This window comes from Terrapene carolina, unplaced genomic scaffold, assembly GCF_002925995.2.
Source record: "Terrapene carolina triunguis isolate 2854851 unplaced genomic scaffold, T_m_triunguis-2.0 Scaffold69, whole genome shotgun sequence".
Lineage (NCBI taxonomy): Eukaryota > Metazoa > Chordata > Testudines > Emydidae > Terrapene > Terrapene triunguis.
This window is the reverse complement of record NW_020664420.1, coordinates 14,044,822-14,066,043: the sequence shown is the minus strand read 5'-3', so window position 1 is coordinate 14,066,043 and position 21,222 is coordinate 14,044,822. Positions and strand designations below refer to the sequence as shown.

General features: G+C 38.6%; 1 protein-coding gene across 1 annotated transcript in view; it reads right to left on the bottom strand.

The window, feature by feature from the left end:
- Positions 1–483: 483 nt before the first annotated feature.
- WDR7 (WD repeat domain 7) overlaps positions 484–21,222 on the bottom strand; it is a 437,463-nt gene continuing 416,724 nt past the window's right edge. The window contains exons 27-28 of the mRNA XM_029910906.1: positions 8,332–8,436; positions 484–1,506 (exon numbers count right to left, since the gene is read on the bottom strand). Of these exons, the coding sequence (XP_029766766.1) occupies positions 1,303–1,506; positions 8,332–8,436 (309 nt within the window). The 3' untranslated portion in view covers positions 484–1,302. The remainder of the gene's footprint in view (positions 1,507–8,331; positions 8,437–21,222) is intronic.

The following is a 21,222-nucleotide window of genomic DNA, read 5'->3' as shown; positions in this document are numbered from 1 at the left end:
TATTTTATGGATTTTTTTTTACTTTACGCATAAACCAGCATATTTTTCACATTATTAGATATTTCACAAAATTAGATATGTAAGAAAGAAGGAAAATGTGAACAAGTACAACATTACAGAAGAATTCTCTTACTGGGGAAAATGTTTAAATATATTGGATTCAAATAACAATGAACTCACCTTTTACTTATTTTCCATAATTTTTGAGTTGCTCAATATCAGTGATATCTGCGTTTTCATCAAGCGCATTTGCATTTTTACTCCTCAATCCTTCAATGAAGCCAAACTGTGAGTTTGCGACACTGCAATAATGTATACAGCAACAGGATGTGATGGCATAAATGCAGGATTCTCATTTCCCTGCAAGTTCCAGCACAAGTGGGAAAGAGAAAGCTCTTTTTAAAATATAAATATCTGCAGTGGAAGCAAAGGGAATACAGAAAAAACACACCTTTGTGCATAAGTATTCTTTTTTTCAAGTTTCCTTTCCCCCTCTTTAAGAGATTCTGGGTATTTACATGTGGACTGCTCAATTCTTTCTTCCAGGTCACAGAAACAATGACCTAGTATGCCATAACTTCCAATTCAATCAAGAATTTAAACTCTATATGAGGAAATATGCTTCTTCAAAATGAGAACAAAGGCTACTCTTGTCCTGAAAACCTAATTCCTCATATACTTTCTCATGAATCCCATGCCAGTTATCCCCAAGAAGCTAACTGCTAAAGCCTATGACTCCTCACCCAATGATCACCCCATAGTCACTAGAAGAAAGTACATGTAAACATGGAACCTTTTTGGTAAACAGTAAGATTCTTTAAGAACTTCAAAAGGAAAATAATATTTATAATTAGGACTGCTCTGCATTACTTCAATCTAAAATGTAAAAGTGACTTGATTCAGCCCAACTTCAGAAATTGGGGTATGATTCCTGAAAAGGCTGATCTAGTCAAGGAGTGCAACCTCAGTGTTATTGATTTTTTTCAGTTTCTGTTGCACCAAGCAACAAGAGCATTCCCAATAGCCATCTTCGTCCCTCCTATCAACGGCAAGGAAAAACTACATGATGATACAATAACCACACTTGGTTGAGCTGGTGGGCATACCTCTGAATCAATAGCTGACACAAGCAAGATTCTGCTCTAGGGAACCATGCAGAAATGTTGCAGTCTGGCTGGTCCCACTGGATGATTTATATAGGCACTGGTGTGGGTAATCCAGTGTTACAAAAAAACAGAGAAAGAGAGAATTACAGGGAATTTTACAACAAAAAATGTATTTCTAGCAATACAGAGCCAGACTCTAGACCATAAATCGATGTTCTTTGCCATCATGCGCCATAAGAATAACATTGCGATTGGAAGTCCAGATCAGCCGTGCCAATTTGAGTGCATTGTGTGAACCTGGTGAGGCAGGCTGGACAGGAGGCACCTGGTATGTTTTAATACAGCGGAGCTGAGGTGCAGAATTCAGCATTCCAATACTTCCCAAAAGAGAGGTGTTCATCTGCAGTAGTAGAAAAAGAGAGAGTCAACACTGAAATCAAAGGGTTTCTTGTGAAGAATAATTTAATGTGAAACAAAGCCTTTTCTCTTTGGTATTTACAGAAAACTTTTAATAATACCTGCCAGTACCAGCAACATGGCTGCCCTCTCTAATGACCTTCAATTAAAATTTTATTTAGTCCACCAAAAAACACTGTTTCTTAAACTAAAGAGATGCTGAGAATCTAAGCAGTATGTTTGCAAATGCTTGCAAATGCTTAATTAACTCTATACACAACTCTGCAAAATGAAACTAGTTGTGCTAAATTTAGTAGTGCATATTTTACTGCTTTCCTTTTTCCTATAGATCTGTAGACTTTACATTATCATAAACGACACTTTTATAGCCATATGTAGTGGGGCGGCTGGCCCACTCCCTGAATTTGTGCTGCAGCAGGCCAGTGGGCCTGCGCAGACAGGGAGCCAATCAGGGAAGGCCTTATAGGGAGCCAATCAGGGCCCAGATTGGAGGGAGCCAATCAGGGCCAGGCTCAGCCCTATAAGAAGGCTGCTCAGGACAGGAGCAGGCAGTCTGTCCTAGGCCTTTGACAGGGGAAAGGTCTGTCTCCAGGCTGGGAGACTAGCACCCGGGACAGCGCAGTGCTGGGCAGGCCCGGGGGAGCAGAGGGTAACTCCAGCCCGGAGTCTGTCAGGCTGCAGACCCTGAAGGGAAGGGCCTAGGCGGTGCGAGGGGCCAAAGGGGAAGCGGCCCAGGGACGTGGACAGACGGAGGGAGAGAAGGAGGGCAGGATGGCTGCCACTAGAGGGTCCCTGGGTTGGGACCCAGAGTAGTGGGCGGGCCTGGGTCCCCCCCTTTCCCCTTTGCCTTGCATCCGGCCACCGGAGCGGCCATCTAGAGCTGCACCAACCCCTTGCCAAGAAGGGAGTGACTTTGAGGGTGCAGCTGGCCACATCAGCCACGATGCAGAGAGGCAGCTGATTGATCCCCCCTGGAAGGGGGCGAGGATGGACTAAGGGGCACAGCCGGAGGGCAGTGGCTGTAAGAGGACGCCGCGAGCTTGGGAGCAACGCGGGTCCAGACACGCCCACCGAGGGCGAGACGACGGACGGGACACCACCAGGAGGGGGCGCTCCACTGGACAGAGCTAATTCCCGAGACAACCAGAAGGAGGCGCCAGGTGGTGAGTCCCAACCCTGTCACACCATATTTTAAAAAGTTCTCCTCCCTTTTTTACCTGCAAGACATGATGAAAATGATTTTTTTTAAATTGGACTAAATAGAGAAATAAAATACAGCCAAGTTTCTGGTTTTTGTAAGTTACAATCTTTTGCAAGGCATGGAAACTCAGCAAAGTTTAGAAACAGAATTAGTGGTAAAAAATTAATTTCAGTCTCACCATTTGCCTTTTTAAAATTTCCATTTTCCTTTAATTCTATCTACTTCAAATTAAATAGTGAGATCTGAACCAACATATTAGCTTAAACCTATAATGAAGTCTATCACTTAACATATTAAAAAGTATCATCTACAACTTCTTCATATTCATTTAATACAATATCATTTCAGAACTGCAATAAGTAATCAAAAATTATAAATTATAACTGTTATATTTCTGCCGGAATATATATTTAAACATGTTAAAATCACAAAAATTAGAGCTGGAAAAGACCTTTTGGATGCTGGAGTATATCTGCATGACAGAACAAGAGTGGTCCCAATGCCATAACAGAACTCATGGAGGACAGGTGAATTTCCAGAGGACTGGAGAAGGGCAAACATAATACACCCATCTTTAAAAAGGGGAACAAAGAGGGCCCAAGGAATTACAGACCAGTAAACCTAACTTAGTTAGTTGGAAAAATACTGGAACAATTTGTAAGCATCTATAGGATAATATGGTTATAGGAAATAGTCAACATGGATTTGTCAAGAACAAATCCTGCTGAACCAATCTAATTTTCTTCTTTGATAGTGTTACTGGCCAAGTGGATGGAGGGAAGTAGTAGATGTGATATATTTTGACTTTCATAAGGCTTTTGACACAGTCCCACATAACATTCTCATAAGCAAACTAGGGAAGTGTGGTCTAGATGAAATTACTAATAAGGTGGGTGCACAGGCGGTTGAAAGACTGTACTCAAAGAGTAGTTATCAATGGTTTGCTGTCAAACAGGGAGAGCATATCTCTAATGGGGTCCCACAGGGGTCAGTCCTGGGTCCAGTACTAGTCAATATTTTCATTAATGACTTGGATAATGGAGTGGAAAATCAAAGAATATCAGGGTTGGAAGGGACCTCAGGAGGTCATCTAGTCCAACCCCCTGCTCAAAGCAGGACCAATCCCCAGACAGATTTTTGCCTCAAATCCCTAAATGGCCCCCTCAAGGATTGAACTCACAACCCTGGGTTTAGCAGACCAATGCTCAGACCACTGAGCTATCCCTCCCCGCTCATGTTCTTATACAATTTGTGGATGAACCCAAGCCGGGAGGGATCACAAGTACTTAGAGGCCAGGATTAGAATTCAAAACAACCTTGACAAATTAGAGAATGAGAGAGTTGTCTGAAATCAACAAGATGACATTCAGTAAAGATAAGTGCAAAGTACTTCACTTAGGAAGGAAAAATCAAATGCACACCTACAGAATGGGGACTAGCTGGCTAGGTGGTAGTACTGCTGAAAAGGATCTGGGAATTATAGTGGATTACAATCTGAACATGAGTCAATGTGATGCAGTTGCAAAAAAGGCTATTATTCTGGGATGTATTATCAGGAGTGTCATATGTAAGACATGGGATGTAACTGTCCTGCTCTATTTGACACTGATGAGGCCTGGACTGGAGTACTGTGTCCAATTCTGGCACCACACTTTAGGAAAGAGATGAATAAATTGGAGGAGAGCAACAAAAATGATAAAAGGTTTAGAAACCCCATATCTATATCTAAACCGGATTTCTATACAATAGGTAGATGATGGTCCAGCTCGATACCTAGGACTGGGCACATGAAACCTGGGCAAATCTTAGGACATTTAAGATGTGTTATTGCTGACACCATGTTCTGAATTCTGATCAGTACAAAATATAAGCCATTACTTTTTCTAGTCCTTCTCAGCAGCAGAATGGTGTCAGAGAGTGTAAATCATGGCATCTCTAGCAGGGAGCATGCAAGCACCACTGACATTTTCACAATTTAAATCATCTTGAGTAATAACCCTTTTAAGATGACTAATGTTACTGATTTTCCTGCATTAATAATAGTGCCGAATAGAACACAGAGGGGAAAAAAATCACTAGTGCACGAGGTCACATTTTAAAACTAAATGCATAGGTACATTTAACTCTTTATGTAAAAGCCAGTTTAACATGGATGGATTTACACACAGTAAAATCTGGCAATTCACATTTTTAAACCTGTACCTGAATATGAAGTTTTTTTTAAGTGAGGTCCCTTTTCTATGATTCTATGTAAAAGATCAAAATCAATAAGCCTGATTGCTTTCCCAGGTAGTTAAACTAAGTATATGTACTGATGGTTGAACATTTTTACTGTTCTTATTCACTATTTCAGAAAGCACAATATATGATGGATAATAATTCAGTACATTTTATGGCATGTACCGTATTACTGAATGACATACGGAAAATTAAAAAAAACATTAACTAACATCTGCAGGCATACTGGGTCCAGTCTTTTAGTCTTACTGCTGGCAAAACTCCCACTGTCTTCGATGGGTATTTTGCCTGCATGAACTGCAGGATCAAACCCACTGTTTTTCAGAACTGTTATTTAAGTTTATAATTTAAAAACACTTTTACATCCTTTGGCCATTTGAGTTGGTTTTCTTATTTAAATGCATACGTTTTAAAACTCGTATTGATATGTAAGGTACAGGTGATTGTTAATTTCTTAAAAATATGAATGGAAACTAAATGTAAAGCAATTAATACCTCAATACATTAATGCCAATATCTTTTTCTTTTAGAATTACATATGAATTGATTGCGCAAGAAAACTAGGGACAGGTTATGCATAAATGAGGGTAGTGCTGTACACATTTCCCCATCCAGCTTTACCAACAAACCTTTACCCTGACTTGCTATTTCCTTCCTGTTGTCTCTTGGTTTCTGCCAATCACGCTAAACTGAGTGCTGATGTTTTGCTATGATCAAAGGGGAACTAAACTGCAACTACTAAAATCCTTTATACTGGTGACCTGAAATAGAATTTGAACTCTTAGCTCCAGAGAAAAAAAGGGATAGAGCAACCCAAATCTACCCCATCACCTAGCCCAACTGCAAAGTCTTCTAAGGAAAAAAAAAAGTCTCAAGATATAAGGCTCAACTTTGCATAGGGATCTGTTCATGTGCCCTTTTCAGGATAAAAAAAACATAAGAAAGAAAAAGATTGTTCAAACTATTAATTTAAACTCAAAAGGGTAGGGATGTGGTCATCCTGCTTTTTATAAAGTGCACAGCTCACTTTTGGCACTATATAATATAAATATATATTAACAATAATAAGAATTTTGATTAAAATACTGAGATCAAATTCTCAAGCCTTAGCATAAAAATTAATTTAAAGGAAATAAAAACAAACAAACAAAAAACCCGAAAGGCTTGCTTAGAGGGCCTAGTCACTAAGTGCAGGCTCTTATTTGGTCAACCATCAATGCACCCTTACATCTACAAGACATCAATACAAGCTATAAAAGTATGGGTATTTTATTAAGAATATAGTATTAGTCCATAAAGTTCCAAACTTACGAATGTTCTCGAGTTACCTAGAGGTTACACATTTTTAGTGTGCACATGAACAGCAAAAAACACAGTACAGTAACGCCTCGCTTAACGTTGTAGTTATGTTCCTGAAAAATGCTACTTTAAGTGAAACAATGTTAAGTGAATCCAATTTCCCCATAAGAATTAATGTAAATAGGGGGGTTAAGTTCCAGGGAATTTTTTTTTGCCAGACAAAAGACTATATATATACACACACACATACATATACACAGTACAAGTTTTAAACAAACAATTTAATACTGTACACAGCAATGATGATTGTGAAGCTTGGTTGAGGTGGTGGAGTCAGAGGGTGGGATATTTCCCAGGAAATGCCTTACTGCTAAATGATGAACTAGCATCAGCTGAGCCCTCAAGGGTAAACACATTATTGTTAATGTAGCCTCACACTCTACAAGGCAGCACGAATGGAGGGAGGGGAGACAGCATGGCAGAGAGAGACAGAGACACACACCCTGTGTGTGAGAGAGACAGACATGCATTGCCCCTTTAAGTACGCTGACCGTACTTTAAGTGGTTTGCCTTTTTAAGTAGATCAGCAAGTTTAGACAGCAGCTGCTGCCAGCAAGCTCCCTCCATCCTGAGCCCTGTTGTGTTGTTCCCCCCCCCCCCGCTCTGTGGAGATGGGGTAAAGGACCGGGGGAGGGGGACACCCTGACATTAGCACCCCTCCTTCCCCCTTGCACAGCAAGTAGGTGGTTCCCGGGAGCAGCTCCAAGGCAGAGGGCAGGTGCAGCACACAGCAGTGGGGGAGGGACAGTTGAACTGCCTGGCAATTGATAGCCTGCTGGGTGGCTGCCGCACAGGGAACTTAGGGGAGCTGATAAGGGGGCTTTCGGTCCACCCTGGTTCCAAGCCCCCACCAGCTAGCTCCAACAGGCTGCTCTTTCTGCAAGCAGTGCACAAAGCAGGCGGCTGCCAAACAATGTTATAAGGGAGCATTGCTCAACTTTAAATGAGTATGTTCTCTGATCAGCAACCTAACAACGAAACAACGTTAATGGGGACAACTTTAAGTGAGGAGTTACTGTAATACTCACCTTACATTTAAAAATAGTAATACAAAGGTATATATTATTATTTATGTAGGAGCATTGGTAATCAGACATCATCACAGATATAAAATGCAAACAGAGGAGGGTGGTCTAATGGATAGGGTGTTAGCTTCCTGGAACTCAAGGATCCAGGTTCAATTCAATGCCATGCCACAACCTTCCTATTTCCTTGGTAAAGTTGTGTGGTCTCTCTGTGCCTCAGTTCTCCATTTGTAAATGGGAATAATAGTACTTCCCTCTTTCACAGGTGTGTTGTGAGGAGATATATATATATATATATATATATATATATATATAAAAAAATTGTGAGATGCTCAGATAATACTACAGTAATGAGCAATATATAGCACCTAAGATAGACAGAGGTCCATACTGCAAGGGGCGTATCTGTTAATATATATATTTTTATTCAACATTTATATTTATACAAGTTATAATCTATTTATACAGATAACATGAGTGGAGAAATTTGTCAAAATGTTACCCTAAGTAACTAAGGAGCCTAAGTCTAATGTTTAAGTGATTTAGGCACTCAGGAGCCTAAATCCCATTGATTTTCAATGGTACTTAAATTCCTAAGGGCCTATGTCACTTTTGAAAATTTTACCCTTTATCAGCATGCCTGTGTGAGAGCATCACAGATAGCATCTGAAAAAGAACTAGTGGGGCAATAAAATAAGGGGAAGCAAGAGAAAAATCAGTGGGGAGATATAGCTCTGTATACAGATTGTCCAAAATGACAGCACTGATGTTGTGGTTTCAGCTTTAAGTTTTGGAATTTCCTGATTTTTGGAATGCTTGTTATTTCAGCTATAATGATACATTTTTTTCCTTTGTCAGAGGTTACACTAGTAGTGAATAACATTTTTAAAGAAGACCCCAAAAGTTGACTACAAATGCCAAAACTCAACCCCATTTACAATACTAGCATCGCATATATATCTTCGCCTTTTGTGTCTATTCTTACCTGCCAAAAGGAGATGTGACTGTCTGTGTTGGAATAAGTGGCAAGGTACCGTCCATCAGGAGCAAAAGCCACAGCAGTTATTGGCCCTTTATGGCCATGGATAGTCTAACAAAGAGGAAAAAATGTAGTTTAGAAGATTAATTACTCAGCACCATTACGGTGCCACACAGATAAAAACTGAACACAAAGCTAACTGTGTGTGTATCTATAGAAATGACTTATAAATATAGGTCATAATTGTCAGTTAAAACGAAGTATAGTGAAGAGATCATAGTTTGGCAAACTGAAAACCAAATATAATTTCATTATTTCATAAATGAGAGTGAATTTAGTGATAGGGTAAGGTAGCACTGGGAGGCAGGTGGCCTCTCTCTGTGTGTTCTCAGAACAGGTACAGCAGGAGCTGAAGCTTCCCCATGCTACTCCGTTGTACATCAGCCCTAAACTAGGTACAACAGTAATAAATTCTCCATGCCATCCTTGCTTTCTCTGCTGAGACTGTTAACAATGATGCCAATTCTGGTGGTTTTGCATACACGTACGAGAACATTGTCCATTTTCAGGGATTCTGAAGAAATGTTCTGATAGAATAGTAGAAAAAGGTTCAGACTTGCAAAATTATGACCTTAACTAGAAGAAAAGGGAATTATTCTTCTCTTGGTTATTTGTACGAATAGTGCTAAACTCTTGGTTTAAAATGTCAGGCATGAGATTCAGAAGCTGACTGTTCAGAAACCTTTGGTGGAACAATTTCAAGCATTTACTTGCCAACCTTCATCTGCTGGGAAGGTGATTATATCTATACCTGTTATGTTTTGTGGTCAAAATGGAACCGGCAGTTAGGGAATGACATCCCATCTACCGCTTTATAGTCACATGATCAGTGATTCTTGTTACCCAGCTTCCAAATCTCATGCCTTATGTTTGAAACCTCGGAGAATTTTTCACCTATGTTTTGTATATCTTTGGAGACTGCTAAATTCCAATGAATCTGCAGATATTATTTTTGCATAGCTCCCCAACATTTTCTCCCCCCCTGCATAAATATGTGCTATCAAGGATACGGCAGCCTCTTGTGGCAGCTAGTCCAGAGAAATAATGTGGATCCCCATAGCTATTCAGTGAAGATGTCTCCTGCCTATTGCCAGGGGTTCCAGTTGCTGTGTAATGTCAAATTAGGAACTAGATGATAGCAAATTAGGGACCACCATTTCCAGTATTACAATCACAGACTCCATCCTGCTTGATTATTATATGCGGACATTAGGTTCAGGGCTGTGACCTTTGGAGAGTCCCATAGCATACTGAATACATTTCCTGTTGTCCTAACAATGATTTACAGGTTGACTGACATTTTGCCAGCTGGTATACACCTTCAAAGGCGGTGTGCGGGAGGGAAGTCTCTCTCATTGGGTTTCATTTCTGTTAGTCACAGAAAAAAGAACCACCATATGCAGTTTTCTCTCACTTGAAGAAATGGCAAATGGGACGGGACATTGGGGAGAGAAGAAGCAATCAAGAATTTTTCTCAAATAGGGTGAGGGTTGTTAAATGATTCTCATGTAATCCCAATAGGAGCCCCCGGCTCGTCTTTCATGATTACAAGTTAACCTCTTTCTCTCTGATCCTTAATGCCAGGTACTCTTTAAAAACCAAACCATGCTTTTGACCATGACTGGTGCTTATTTTTTTTCTTCCTATCTTGGGGTGCTGGAGGTAGTTATCACTGCAATTCAAGGGACCATAGAACTTCAGGAGTGGAGAGGCCCATAGTAAGATGTTGGGAGGTTATTTGCATGAGATCTCCTCTTGGTGCACAGTTGTTGTTTTTTTTCTTTGACCTCTGTGTAGCAGAACTGACCTTTCCTCCACCTACTGTGAAGTCAGTATCCATGAATGGCTTTTGACAATTTATATGGCTCAAAAAGCTTCATAGATAAGATAAAATAGGACTCTATGTTTATCTACCATAATTAAACAAATGTAAATCAGAGGACGCAGAAGGAAAAAATTAATTTCAAATAAAATGAAATAATTAAATTACTGGACCAGATAGTCTTTGCACAATCTTAACATGACACATTTTTACACTCGGTGTTTATCATCCCAGGGTAGCAGTAACTCAAGGAAAGAACATATGACATGATATATTTAAATTTGAAATGTCACCATAAAATTCATTATAACCATTACAATGACAGTAATCAATATTTTTGAAGCTTACAGACAGTAAGCACACTCCATTCTCCATTACGTGAAACAAGAAAGGTGCTATTTGGAGGAACATGTGATAACATTACAATAACAAATGAGAAAAATGCTCAAGACTAAATTTTCAAACAAGCCCCAGAAACTACACCTGCAAAGTTTGACAGCATGCCACTTTGTACACAGAAAAACCTCCATTTGCACTCAAAATGGGTATTCCTGCTATTACAATACACGTTTTGCTTTGATACCTACATGCTTGCTTGAATACCCAAAAGGCACAGGTACATTTTTAGAAATCACTCCTTCTCAGCAGGTCTCCTGACATCAGCAAATGAAAATGTATTTGCAGGTCACTGCAAAAGAAAATCTTCATCCTCACAAGTATACAAAATAGGTTGATTTCAGAGCCATCAAATCATAGAATCACAGAAATGTAGGGCTGGAAGGATCCTCAAGAGGTCATCTGATCCAGCCTCCTATGCTGAGGCAGGGCCAAGTATACCTAGACTATTCTCGACAGGTGTTACAAATCATCCACATTCTCTATAGGCAAGTCTTGTCCCCTAACTACTTTCCCTCACAATGAGTCTTGATCCTCTGCAGGGGGAGAAAGGTGCCCGGGGCCAGTGCAGTTTAGTAAAGTCTGAAATGCTCGAAACCTACCCCTCCACTTCATTCACATACCAAGAGTAGAGGAGAATAATCAGGAAAACAGAGACAGAATCGGGGAGGGGAGGAGTGTGTGTGCGCGTGGGCAAATGGAACACATTCTCAATTTGTAACCAACTGAAATGTTCTTAACGCAATTGTTTTTGGGGGCCAGAATTTAGAGCCTTAAGGGTCACAGGGTGGACACCGCTGCATTAGACCTGATCTGAGCCTGTTTTCCTTGCACATTTAAAACTCCCAGTGACATCACTGAGCATTTTGGATGCTCAAGGGGTGCAGGATCAAGGACAGGACAAAAGGTTCTATAAGAATGAAAAGAACTATATAAGAGCTGGGTATTAATTATTTATTATTGTTATTTATAAGCATGGCATCTCCAAGTGCTAAATCTCCTAAACTTTGGTCAGAAAAAGCCTCCCCTGGCCTCTCTCTCTCAAATTTAGCAAAGCAATACCAGAGTCCCAACAAGGAATCTATTTTTGTGTAAATTACTGTGCATTTAGGCCATTTTCACATCTAATTGTCCCAAAGACCACGAGAGATCATTTGAAGCCTCTACAATCTGTTATGTACATTCTTATTTACAAAAACGTTGAAACCCATCAAATATCCAGATAGAGCATCAAAACAATTCGAGTCAATGTAAACTTAGGCGTGTGCTTTTAGTCAATGTTTCTGTTTTAAATATTTTGACAATTTCTTTTCATTGTGCTAATAACCTCTCAGCCTATAAAACTGAATTAAATCATTTTATAAACAAATCTCTTGCCAACTTGCAGTTTTTAAATCAAATCAAAGCCATTTGTCAGGTATCCTAACAAAATATGGCTTTAATTGAATTGCTTTTTAAAGTAGAATACTTAAGTTAAAAAAATCAGTTTTAAATTGCATGTCTAAAATATTTACTTGGGAGTTTATTGTTAAGTGGGAGTAATAATTCTTTTATGGGCAAACTAACCTGTCAAACTAAGTTGTTTTTATTATGGAAAGTCTTGCATGGCCTGAACTTTGTTCTATTTGACTACCTTACAATAACAGAATTTGATATTTTTAACATCTTTTATATTTTTAGTGAATTTAGTGCTCATACTGAAAAATCTACAAATAATGGAAAATGCATAATTAAGTCTTAAAATACATAGGATTTTATTTTAGAATTTCAAGTTTCTAATATTTAAAAAGGTATTTAGGTTTAAAAAGTAAAAAGACTTATGACTGCCAAAAACCACAGTACACATCTCCCAGCCAAGCACATACTTGGCATGTTTTAGCGTCACTTGCCCTTCTGAAAATGGGAAAGCTCTTGGGACGCACAGGCTTGCAGCACTGTTCCTTTCCTACTGATCGACATAATCATTTATGTCCAAACTTGATTAAATTAGCAGCATGCAATTAAAATCTTTTGGACCACTGCCATAAAAAATGTTAATTAAAAGTTCAAACCTTTTGTAGCAGATGAAATGTAAAGGAATTATTTAAAAGACGTAATACTCAACCACTAGTGGCACGTAACATTTTCTCACATATACTTTAAACCAGCGGTTCTCAAACTTTAGCATCCGAAGGACCCCCATTTTGACTTACATTTTTTTGCGGAGCCCCAAGCTCCCCTGTCAGCCCCAGGCGCCGCCCCCTCTCCACCCCTTCCCCCAATGCCCCACCCCTCCTCTCCCCACCCCCTCCACTGAGCATGCCCCATCCCCGCTCCTCCCCCACCCTCCCAGTGCCTCCTGCACGCCAGGGAACAGCTCTTCAGCGGTATGCAGGAGGCACTGGGAGGGTGGGAGGGAGAGGGAGGGGTTGAGGGAGGGAAGGGGAGGAGTTGATGAGCAGGGCTGGCAGACCCCCCTGGAGTGCCCTCGGGTCCACAGACCCCAGTTTGAGAAACATTGCTTTAAAACAATAACCTGTAAATGGCACAGCAGTAGATATACAATTCACAAACAGTTGTAATGAAATATATTTCATGTAAACCCATACAACCAAAGATCTTTCCAAGGCCTAGTCTGGATTCCTAACTTGGGCAAAACTCCAATTGACTTCAACACTGCAATCACATCCATCATCTTCTATCTAAAGCAAAAACCTATATTCAATTTTTATGTGCATAAGACCCGGAGTCAGGAGCCTTGGATTCTACTCCTGTTCCTGCCACTGACTTGCTGTGTGATCTTTAGCAAATCACAACTCTCTGTACCTCAGATTCCCCATCTGTAAATTTGGGGTCACGATGCTTATTCATCTTTGTAAAGCACTTTGAAATCTATGTATAAGTATTATTTTAAATTTCAAACAGTAGCACTATCTTTCACTTGAATTAAAAGCTAAATACTTTTTGTGTAGCTTTACTTGGGCCAAATTCACAACTGGTGTATTACTTAATATTTACATTAAGGCAATGTCTGGAGTTCTAAGCAGAACTGGGGCTCCTTTGTGCTCGATGTTGCACCCTACCTGAAGATCTCACAATCTGAGGAGGCAAGTGACATCAAAAATACCTGGCAAAGACACATACAGTTTTTAAATATATCTATACACAACTGCAATTTTTTCTTGATAATTATGAATACTTAAATCGTTATTAATTGACTGATTTCTTATAGGCATCACTGTTAAATTATTCTTAAGGAGAGATCTGTAGTATAGAATTATAGCATTATGGATCAGTTAGGGGAGGACATTCCACACTCAAGAACAGGATGGAAGAAGTCATGAAAATGTTTGCATGAGAAGCTGACAAAGGGTCAGACAAAACTGGCATTGTTGGTAGACTGTAGGAGATGAAACTGGCACAATAAGAGACAAGAGTAGTCAAATAAAGAGGGGCAGAATTGTGAAGGGTCTTGAAAGGTAGGACAAGAAGTTTGAACTTGGTTCAGTGAAACAAGGGCAGCCAGTGAGAGAAAAAGTTAATACAGTAGAACCTCAAAGATACGAACACACCAGAGTTATGGACTGACCGGTCAACTGGACACCATGTGAAACTGGAAGTAACCAATCAGGCAGCAGTGGAGACAAAAAAAAAAAAAAGAAGCAGCAAACACTGTCCTGTACTGTGCCTGTATTGCATCTTAAAGGCAGGCACATCCGGGCTGCCTGTCCCCAACCCATCCACACGGCACCCACTTACATCTAGGACTGAAGACGCTGGGACTGCCAGCCCAGGGCAGCTGGCAAAGCAGGAAAGCGCTGCTTTCACCCCTGCCTCTCTCCCCCATCCCACTGTTTTCACCCACCTCCCCCGGCTGGGAGCGGGACAAGCTTGCAGTCTGACTCAGGGAAAGATGCTGCCTGCAAGGAAGCTGCTGGCACTGAGGAGGGAGCTGCTGGAATCTGGCTTGGAACTGGAGCCCAAACTGCACTTTGTTCACAGTTATGAACATTTCAGAGTTATGGACAACCTCCATTCCTGAGGTGTCTGTAACTCTGAGGTTCTACTGTATGATCAAAGCGACCTGTAAGGAAGATGATCTTAGCAGTTGCTTTTGTATGGGCAGAATGAAGTGATAGTTCAGGGATCCTGGAGAAGAGGTTACAATACATAAGGTGAGAGATTCTGGATTAAAGTTTGCCCATCTAGACAAAAAAAAGGACATATTAGAAATATTATGGAAGTGGGAAGGTTTATATACAGCCTGAGTATACGGGGCAAGAGAGGATGGTATTGATGATGGCTCCCAAGTTGCAGCCCCAAGAAATATCTTCAAGTTTGGATGCCTAAACTGTTGCAACCAAACCAATATTCAAAAGTGCTGTGCCGGAGTACCTACAGATCTTAATGACTTCAGGGGGAGCTGTAGATGATCAGCGCTTCTGAAAATCAGGCCACTAAAGGCCTGACCCTGCACCATGTAAGTAAATGGGAGATTACCACTGACATCAATAAACTCAGGCTCAAGCCATTAGTGGTTAAAAACAGATTTATTTCCTGAGTTTAGGAAAACCTGTTTGAAAAATTTGGTATAGTGCCTATACAACTTAATTTTGAAAATATCTTTTTGCTATTATTGTGCAATAAAAATACTAGAATTAGAAATGCACAACCGTTTAAACTATTTTCTGAAAAATATGCACAGTATAATTATTGTTTCTGCACTGAGTGCCTCTGTGCTGTATCAGGCTAAAACTTGGCATTAAATGGCAACATTATAATCTCCCTATTGAGAACTGAGTTTGTAACATTATAACTTGAATTACAATAGGAAGATGCACCCTATAATTGATGGTGGGAAAGTACAGTAGCTTATATGACAATAGAAAGTAAGATATACTGCACTTTACAAGAGGTCATGTATTAAGAATCTATTGTAATATTTTCTTACTGTACATCATGTACAAGATATGTCGACTTAAGCAAACCCTTGTGCCTTTAATGTAATCACTATTGCTTAATGATAAGGAAAACTAAAAGGCCAATTAATTATATGATTCAATATTTAGACCATCAAACTCTTTAGCACTTAACAAGCAATTAATATGTGTCAATGAAGAATGTTTTGGTAATACAAAGGTGAAAATCAATAGCACTAGCATACTTGTTGCACTCTTTACCACTGACAATTTATCCAAATAACTACAGTCCTTAAGGGAGCCACATCACTATGATGTTTTAATTTATGTACTTTCCTAGCTGATGTTAATCCTTTAAAACACAGATTTACCTTTTCCAGGGGTTATTCAATGTGCATTTGGCAATGCTCACCCTTTTATTTACTTGTCAGGTAAATAAGCATATCACAAAATCTATGCAGCTCAATGTTTGAACCAATGTTCTTGCTTTTTAGGCTTGGCTGGCCGGCCGACGCAATTTTATTGCTGTGCTAAAGGCTACCTGGAAGGATGTGTGCCTCTGCTGCTTCCATAAGGAAGTGCATGATAAAATATTTGTTTAGTTTTTTTACCTTTTGGATTACATCCAAAATGGGTAGGTTTTTTGCTTGGAATTAGTTACTGAATTTATGGAAAAATTTAATATATGTGCATATAACAGTGGCACTGGTTCAGGAATACGGTTTATTTTGAACAAGAAATATGGTGGGACAAAGTGCAGCTGTTTGTAGTATCCCTCTGCCCAACCGATTGATTTGTTTTTTTTCTAAATGGGGGATGCTCCTGGGAGACTATTTGACTTCTGCACCTGCCTGTGTTGCTGTACTGAAGCACATCATATATGGAAGCTATGAACAACCTATTTCAAGGTCTAATATATCGCAAACTCTACACTGAAGTAAATTGTTCTGTCAAAGGTAAATACCCGTGCTAAGTGTTGAATTCCACTGCAGCAATATTCTAAAGCATTTTATTTTAATCAGCAGTTGAAAAAAGTATTTTAAATACAGAACTGGATATTAATGTAACTACTGCATCACTGCAGAAACATACATTTATTACCAACACCACCAACATTATGGCTATCTACTCCCAAAACTCTGTAGGTATATGAACAGAAAGGAAATGAAGATATTGCGTTATCAAAGAAAGCAACGTACCCAAATGTATCACACAGAAGTATTATAATCCTAACACATACATAATAAAAGTCTGGAAACCTAGCCTTGAACTGTGCCACCTATGTGCTTTGACCAAATATTAAGCAGGAAGAGATTAGACAGCCCCCCTTCCTCCGAGAACACACTGTCTACTGCTTGTAGCTTGGGAAGTTAGGCAGTTCCAGGTCTCCACTTCCGCCAAGAGAGAGAGAGCAAATAAATCCTGGTATAGATTGGTTATTTGCACATTAAAAATTAGAAGCCTTTGAAGCTCTCTCATTAACAACCAGCCAGTGACGCTGATTTTGGGGGCAAATCCCCTTGAGCGGTCATGTTCATGTGCTCTGCAACAGCTGTTTTTCAATGGTACACTAAATAAAACACATTACGACAACAGTGCAGTCTAAGTCACAATGGCATGGCTCACTATACCAAAGTCCATTTCTGGAAGAGTGAGACACAATCTTTTGACATTTGTGATGATGATAAAGGACACCTGACCTCCATGAAAACCTCAGCTTGCATAAAAACTTGGTTCACTTTGCAGTAAAAAAATCCCAAATCTAGAGCATACCTAATCAATACAGAAGGCTGCATCAAACAAGCAAGATCCTCTAGATCAGTGGTTATCAACCTTTGCTACATCATGACCCCATATTACAAAAGAAAAGTTTGGGGACTTCCCTCTCCCATCTAGCCAGAAAGAAAGAAAGGGTGGTGGAAATCCACCTACACTTGTTTGTAAATACCTCCGGAGGTCTTGCCATTCTGGTGCAGAGCCCATGCATGAGATACTTCCATACCACACAAGCCATACCAAATAATCTTATTTGACACTTCAACCAGCAGTCTCCATTATGTCCCAGCTGAATTTTAATGTGAATGTAAAGCACTGAGAACAGAAACCAAACCATAAAGAGCTTTGAAAGTCAAAACCAATCCTGGAATTGCACTAAAAATGCATTGGAAAACCAGAGAACCTATGCTCTTTGTGTGAAGCACTGTTAAATAAGCAAACGGATGCATTTTGTACTAGCTGAAGTTTCTGAGTTATCATCAGGTGTAGCCTTATACAGACTGTATTGCATTATTGCAATTTGGAGGTGATGAAAGCATGGGCAATGATGGTGATGTCTGTATACAATAGGAAAGGTCACAACTTGTAACCCCAATTGACAATGGAAACAAAAGTTTTGGCTAAAACTGCTATCTGGCCATTCTGAAACAATCCAGGAGCCAAGAAGATTCCTAGATGATGAAAACAAAGATGTATAGGTAAGTGTCAACAGCATACTACAGCCTAAATAAATGATTTCAATATCCCCTCAGAAGCCTCACCCACACATTCCCATTTACATATATCATCAGAAGTGGATCAAATAATTCCCTTTATTGTTAACTGGTGATATTTATTTGAATCAGTATGACAAACAGATCCCATAATTTAAGATTATTGTCAATGTCATTTAAACTGGTATGGTGTAAGAGAAAAGAAAGTCACCCAAGATACATTAACTCCTATTCTAGATCACCATCTTGTAGTCACCAACTAGAGTTGCTATGGCCAAGCAACAGTACAAATTGCTAGGCCCAGTGAATATTTTTCTTCTCTCAGTGGATCATCTGTAGAAGTAGCACACATCTGTGTAATAGCACTCTTGTAGTGTTCTCTAGCATGCTGAACCTGTTTTATTACCCAACTCCTTGTATTTCTACAGATTTCTGTCAAATTTTCTATAATTTCAGAATACATAATTTAATTCATTGGTAATTTATACCCTTATATTTACTTATGATTTATACCTACAATTGACTGGCATTTCTGGATCTACAAAACGTGGTTTAGGAAGTAATCAATACTCCATTACGGAATTGACCTTTGATTTCAAATAGTAGCTTGCTGTAGCTGTGTCTGATTAAGATTAGCTCATAGTCTAAAGATTCCTGTGATCCAGAAGATCTTTATAGATCACTAGTATAGTGTTATAGCACACCCCCACACTAACTTTGCACAGCTTTCTAAATGCAACAACACTACACTACTAAGTAGTGGTGGGTATGATATAGTTATTGCCAACAAATATTTTTACATGTAAAATACTAAAAAAACAAACACAAAAACAAAAAACACAACCCCATAGGTATGGTGGATTTTGAGTAATGCAAAACTTAAGAATTCTGTGTTCCAGCTTCCACCAACCTACAGTAGATCTGTTCATCTTTTTTTTTTCCCCATGCAACTGAAAAGCAATTTACAACTAAGGGCCTTATCTTCTGCTATATCTAGAGCCTTCAGCCCTGATTTACAAACTCACTCTTTGCCTTCAAATCCTTCCTCAAAATTCATTTATTTTGGATAGTATTCCAGGTGTCAGTCGCCATTGCCATTTCTGCACATGATCATGACTGTATGGTAAAAAAAAACAAAAAAACCCACAAGACAATGCAACAAAATAACTTGAATGTTCAATACATTAAGTTCCCATAGAAGAAACTTGAGAGGTTCTCTTTTTCCTTTGTACCACCTATAATTCTGTCACGCCACAATCATCCCCTAACCCTTGATCCCCATCTTCTCTGTACTGTATTTCCTAAAAAAGGGATTTTGGGGTTTAGGTTTTTAAAATATCTAATCTGTAAAACACTCTTCATCCATGTGCCACTACAGTATATAAATAATAATAATAGTCTGATATAATTAAGTTTGATGCCTTTGTTTTAAGAAAGCTCACTTTCTACAGATATTCTTATTTTTGCAATAAAAATTGAGTACTATACTAGCAAAGAAGAAAAAAGCATATTTGCCTTTTATTTTTTAATTCATTTTCTGCCTGTCCTTCAAATAGCTTTTCAATAATATGAAGATAAAGTCAAAGCACATGTACTAAAAAAATTAACTTAATAAAACATAACTTTTAATCTTCTGGTAATATAATTTTGTATCAACCATTCTGCATCAACAATTACTTAGTATTAAAATGCGAATTGTATGATTTGACAGCCAGCATTCAATGAGAGCACAAAGTGACCTTGAACAGCAGTGTATAAAAATACATTTATCACTGAAATGGCATGCTGGCTGTCAGTCAATATATGCCTCTCATTTGTTAGGAGGTTCTCCTGCTGTGATTCCCTCATTACAATTTGCTTTTACTTCCTGGGCAAATGACAACCAGAAAATGAGGCAGCTTCTATCTTGACCAAACTTAATCCAGAAAAAAATTGATGACAGCTGCAGCCAACCGAGTGTTACAGGGTGTTTTACAAAATGTTTCTAAATTGTACTGCTATATATCCTTAATGCTATAAACTATTAAATAGGATAGCCAAGGAACTAGCCACATTGTCTCTAAAACCATTACATTTTATTAAGTTATGCATGGTGATCTGCAAAAATCAATCCCGCTTATTTTTCAAACAAGCCTTATGTTTACAAACATTTGATTTACATTCTGCTTTAAGAAACATACTGTTTTTTTTTTTCAGTTTAAGATACTTCAGATGACACCATCAAAATTCATATAGAAATTAACTTCCCCTATACATATAGAATGGTTATGCCCAGATGACAATATTAATCTTTTCATGCATGCAGTTACTAGTTTATCTACTGTTTTTAATACTGTACCCATCATCATATAATCTGAGCACTAGTATGTAATGGATTCTTGCTACTGAAGTTTAATCTTCCCACTGCAATTATTGTTTTAAAAGAATTCCAAACAGCTGATTGGTTAAATGTTTACGCTATAGTTTATATTTTAAATTATTTTCTTAAAGGTGCAGTATATGCCATACATATATGGTCCAGAAAAACAGAAGAAATAATAAAACATTTATATGATTTTAATTTTTTTTAAAATATTCTTTTGTAATATGCAAAGTAAAATATAATGAACATACATACATATTGTAATAAAGTAATAAAAGGGGTATAGTAAATATGCATATAAACAATTACAATTAATTCAGAAAATGCATAAAATCCACATCATAAGGCAAATTATAACTCTTGAATTTACATGTGCTAACTGCTATAACTCATTGTAAAGTGCTGGTTCTTGAACCACAAATCCCGTAAGATTGATGTTCAATAGGTGGGATGATGATTGGGTTGATATCCTAGCTCTAGAGAGCACTTTACACAAGGAAAAAACTTTGAACATTTTCCAAAAACATAATGTGGAACAGAATCACCATTTATTAGAAAGACTTTATCTAACCAACTTTCAACATGCAAATCATATTCTTAATGGGAATAGCTGCATAAGTGCTAGAAATAAATAAAATTAGGAAGCGTTAAATAATATTAATTCACTCAAATAATGTCATACCAGATTCATTAAGAGATTACATTACAAAGGAGCATAGAAAACAAATAAAAGGCAACAGTATGTTATCAAACTAGAGTACTAACAGCTTTTTTGGAAATAGATCTAATTTGATTCTAATTTGAATGGCAATATACCTACCGTAGTTAATTAAATAATTTACAGGAAGTTTGGGAGTAAAAATTCTCCCA